This window comes from Cricetulus griseus, chromosome 6, assembly GCF_003668045.3.
Source record: "Cricetulus griseus strain 17A/GY chromosome 6, alternate assembly CriGri-PICRH-1.0, whole genome shotgun sequence".
Classification (NCBI taxonomy): domain Eukaryota; kingdom Metazoa; phylum Chordata; class Mammalia; order Rodentia; family Cricetidae; genus Cricetulus; species Cricetulus griseus.
Window position 1 is genome coordinate 67,690,812 of NC_048599.1, and position 3,737 is coordinate 67,694,548.

The 3,737-nt window shown below is 43.1% G+C and overlaps 1 protein-coding gene across 1 annotated transcript; it reads left to right on the forward strand.

Annotated features, from left to right (window-relative positions):
* Positions 1–1,208: 1,208 nt before the first annotated feature.
* Positions 1,209–3,066, forward strand: Fibin (fin bud initiation factor homolog). Its single transcript, XM_027422288.2, has one exon. The coding sequence runs from the start codon at positions 1,625–1,627 to the stop codon at positions 2,276–2,278; it is 654 nt and encodes a 217-aa protein (XP_027278089.1). The 5' UTR covers positions 1,209–1,624; the 3' UTR covers positions 2,279–3,066.
* The last annotated feature ends 671 nt before the right edge of the window (positions 3,067–3,737 follow it).

The following is a 3,737-nucleotide window of genomic DNA, read 5'->3' on the forward strand; positions in this document are numbered from 1 at the left end:
TTAGTGAACATGGTAGTGCTGAGTCCACAGACCTTGGCATCACTTGCCAGAAACCTAGAGGAACTGGGCAGACATCGCAACAGTCTGGTGGCCCTTGCTTTCATGATACAAAACAGTTCAGGGAACATGTCCAGAATCAGAAAGGCAAGCTCTGTAAGGCTTTCCATATGGTATTAAAACAGTGTAGACTTACAAATGGATTAGTTCAATCAAGAAGTACAAGTTGAAGAAATTGGCTGTGATGGACAAGTTATGTAGTAAGTATTAAAAAGAGAAAAGCACTTGATAGAAAAAATGAGAAGTCTGAACCCATGACGTAAACATTTTTAGGAGTTCCATTGCTTTGGAATGGTCACGGAACATGTTGTTCTGGGTATGGATGCATGTTTATGGAGATGCTATAGAGCTGGCAGCTGGACAAATGTCTGGGTTGCTTCTTTAGACCAGCTGTGGTAATGTTAGTGTTCGTGAATTAATTGGAGCAAAACAATTTTTTCCAAGAAAGTGAGGGGTTTTTTTTTTTGACTTCATTTTAAATCCTTTGCCCTAACGGCTGAACTACAATCTAACAATAAGACAGTAACAATTTGCTTAGCATTCTACTTGTGCATAAATTTGCCAGCTCTGTAGGTATCTGAAAAGAGGCCTCAGAAGTCAAGCACTAGATAAAAGGTTCAGTAAGACTCAGTGGGGACTTTGTTTAGTAGATTGCACTGCAATCTCAGTTGTCCTTTTACTGATTAAACTGAAAACTATTTTTTATGTGTATTAGCAACTATGCCCTATGGATATAGAAAATCTGTTTTCTATATTCATGTTGTTTCTGAAGTGTTGTTTTTTTAAATAAACTTTAAACCATTCCCAAACAAAACTGCTATTTCCAATACTTCAAATTTTGCCCTCAAAGAAAAAAGTTTTGAAAATGAGTACAAATATATCTTGCCTAGTTAATTAAATGTCTGAAACATTTCTCTAAAACAGTCACCTCTTGCCTAAGGATACTAACAGCAGTAGATTTTGTTTATATTCGTCCTCTAAACCCCTATTCAAGCTAAGTCCTATTGTATAGGGTCTCCTGTTCTAATCTTGAAAAAGATACCCTGTACCTTTAATAAGGGACCTGGTGAGCGTGCTTTCTTTCTTGTTCCCTGGCTTCCAAGTGACGAAATGGGCTGTAATTTGAGAGCCTTGGAATCCTGGGGATATCTTTAGCCAAAGGGAAAGCTCTCTGTATTCCCACCCAGACCAGAGGTTGAAACAGTATCAGAGCGACTGAACAGCTTCTCTTAGCTACTAGCTCCATCTCCCTGGAGCCAGAAGGAACTCTGAAGGTGGCCCCAGAGCCAGGGCCTGGAGCAGTAGGTCTCCACACGCTGGGGAAGACGATCCTGCTGGAAAAGCCACGGCTGAGATCCAGCAGCCCAACAGAAAGAGGAGCAGGGACAAAGAGGAGCTGGTGCTGAGGGAAGCTGCGCAGAGCCACATGAAGCTTGTGGGGGAACTAGGATCAGAGAGCAGCAAGCCGGCAGTGCCTGAGGAAAGTGCAGTCACCGGGAGCCACTGACTCCCTGGGGGAACCCCTATTCTTGTTCCTGAACTAAAACTCTTTTCCCAAATATCCAGAATGGTGATCCCCAAGTTGATCTGGATGGGTTTCTTCTGCCACCTGTGTCGAGGCTACTTTGATGGTCCCCTGTACCCAGAAATGTCTAATGGGACTCTGCATCATTATTTCGTGCCTGATGGAGACTACGAGGAGAATGATGACCCAGAGAAGTGCCAGCTGCTCTTCAGGGTGAGTGATCGCCGGCGCTGCTCCCAGGGGGAAGGGGGCCAAGCCAGTAGCTTGCTGAGCCTCACCCTTCGAGAGGAGTTCACAGTGCTGGGCCGCCAGGTGGAGGATGCTGGGCGCGTCCTGGAGGGCATCAGCAAAAGCATCTCCTATGACCTGGATGGGGAAGAGAGCTATGGCAAGTACCTGAGGCGAGAGTCCCACCAGATTGGGGATGCTTACTCCAACTCTGACAAGTCCCTCACTGAGCTGGAAAGCAAGTTCAAGCAGGGCCAGGAGCAAGATAGCCGGCAGGAAAGCAGACTCAACGAGGACTTCCTGGGGATGCTGGTCCACACCAGGTCATTGCTGAAAGAGACACTGGACATCTCTGTGGGCCTCAGAGACAAATACGAGCTGCTGGCACTCACCATCAGGAGCCATGGGACCCGGCTAGGTCGACTGAAAAGCGGCTATCTGGAGGGTGGGGGGCAGAGGACGGGCTAAATTTTCCATTGTAAATGTTTTATTTTATCCAGATTTGCACTTTCAGAATGCGTCTGAAGTTGTCTTTTCAAAAGAAAGAAAACTTTAAAAGGTTGCATTATTCTGATTCTGGTTTAGTTTTGTGCATTATTTATGTTATTACTGAGGATTAGTAATCCCAGGTGTATTTCCTAAGGAGCTTAATAGCTCTACAGAATCACTTCTGTCAGCTCCATCTAAAAGGTGTATTTTGTGTACAAGGACTGATTAACCTTCCTCACCCTGAAGACTGTATGGACAAACCGAGGGGGGACTTGGTGGATGGTTCCATGGCTTCTTCAGTCTTCTCTTTGGTCTCTTTTTAGATGAGGTCCCAGGTGTGTTGCACATTTGCCAGCCAAGAAAGTTGCTTCATTCTCCTCTAGCTCTTATTTATTTACATGTTTTAAGTTGTTTCTGTTTTGTTGAAAGAGTGTTGTTGACATCTTATATGCAAATTGCCAGCAGTAAGATGTTCAAGGTTCCCTGTGGGTTTGTGTAAGTCAAAGATGCAGCATTTAAGACAGCAAAGCTTTGGGGCAGTTGTCCAGTCATGATGTGGATTTGCAGCATCTTTCACTGTACCATCAAAGAAACACACCTCTTAATGTCTATGATTTACGCTGCCAGTGTATTCTTTCTTCCAGGGGTGGCAGAGAATTGATTCTTTTTGCTTATTGGATATTTGTATTTCAAGGGGCATGGGTCTAATTCTAGAAACCCCTTAACCTAAGTTTTATTATTCAGCCAATAAATATGTTTTCATATAATACTGGCTTATTTTCTAATTTACATATTTAGCCTCCATACTTCAAAAGGGGACCAGTGCAAAGGAGAGAGAAGATGGGAGTGATGAGGATGGTAGTGTATTTCAGATTGTCTTCCCTCCCTGCTCACAGACATCATCCCAGTAAGGGGGAGAGGAATCTAACCTGTACCAGAATTGTACATTTGGTCATTTGATTTCTACTCTTCTGCTGGAAAAAATCTTAATTTTCTCCAGTTTTCCATAGTCTTCATTGGAAGAGGGTAAGAAAGGCTCACACCTTATGTGCTTTCGTCCTAGAGAGGCAGCATCACATACATTCTGTGTTTGTGATGCTTAACGATTTGAAAGCTAGTTCTGTGCTCCTAAATTAAATGGCTTAAAATGTGAAAATGCATTTCATTTCAATTCTCCCCTGGCCCATATTCATCACTGTCTTAAATGTGCTTTCTTTTCACGTGCATCCACACAGAAAGCATTCATATTCTTCTGTTCATCAGAGAACCTTTTTTTTTCTGCCCTTTATGCAAGCAAAAGATCAGCATTTACCTGCTGTGTAGATTTGTGTTGGGGTAATTGAATGATAACTTTAAAGGGCTTCCTTCTTTATTCTGCAAAGAATGAGGAAAAAAATAATCAGAACACTTAGGATATTTGGTAAAGTCACATGGCTCC

What these genes read in the sequence shown, in the direction of transcription:
- Fibin (XM_027422288.2), top strand. Translation starts at nt 1,625, where the DNA reads ATGGTGATCCCCAAGTTGATCTGGATGGGTTTCTTCTGCCACCTGTGT.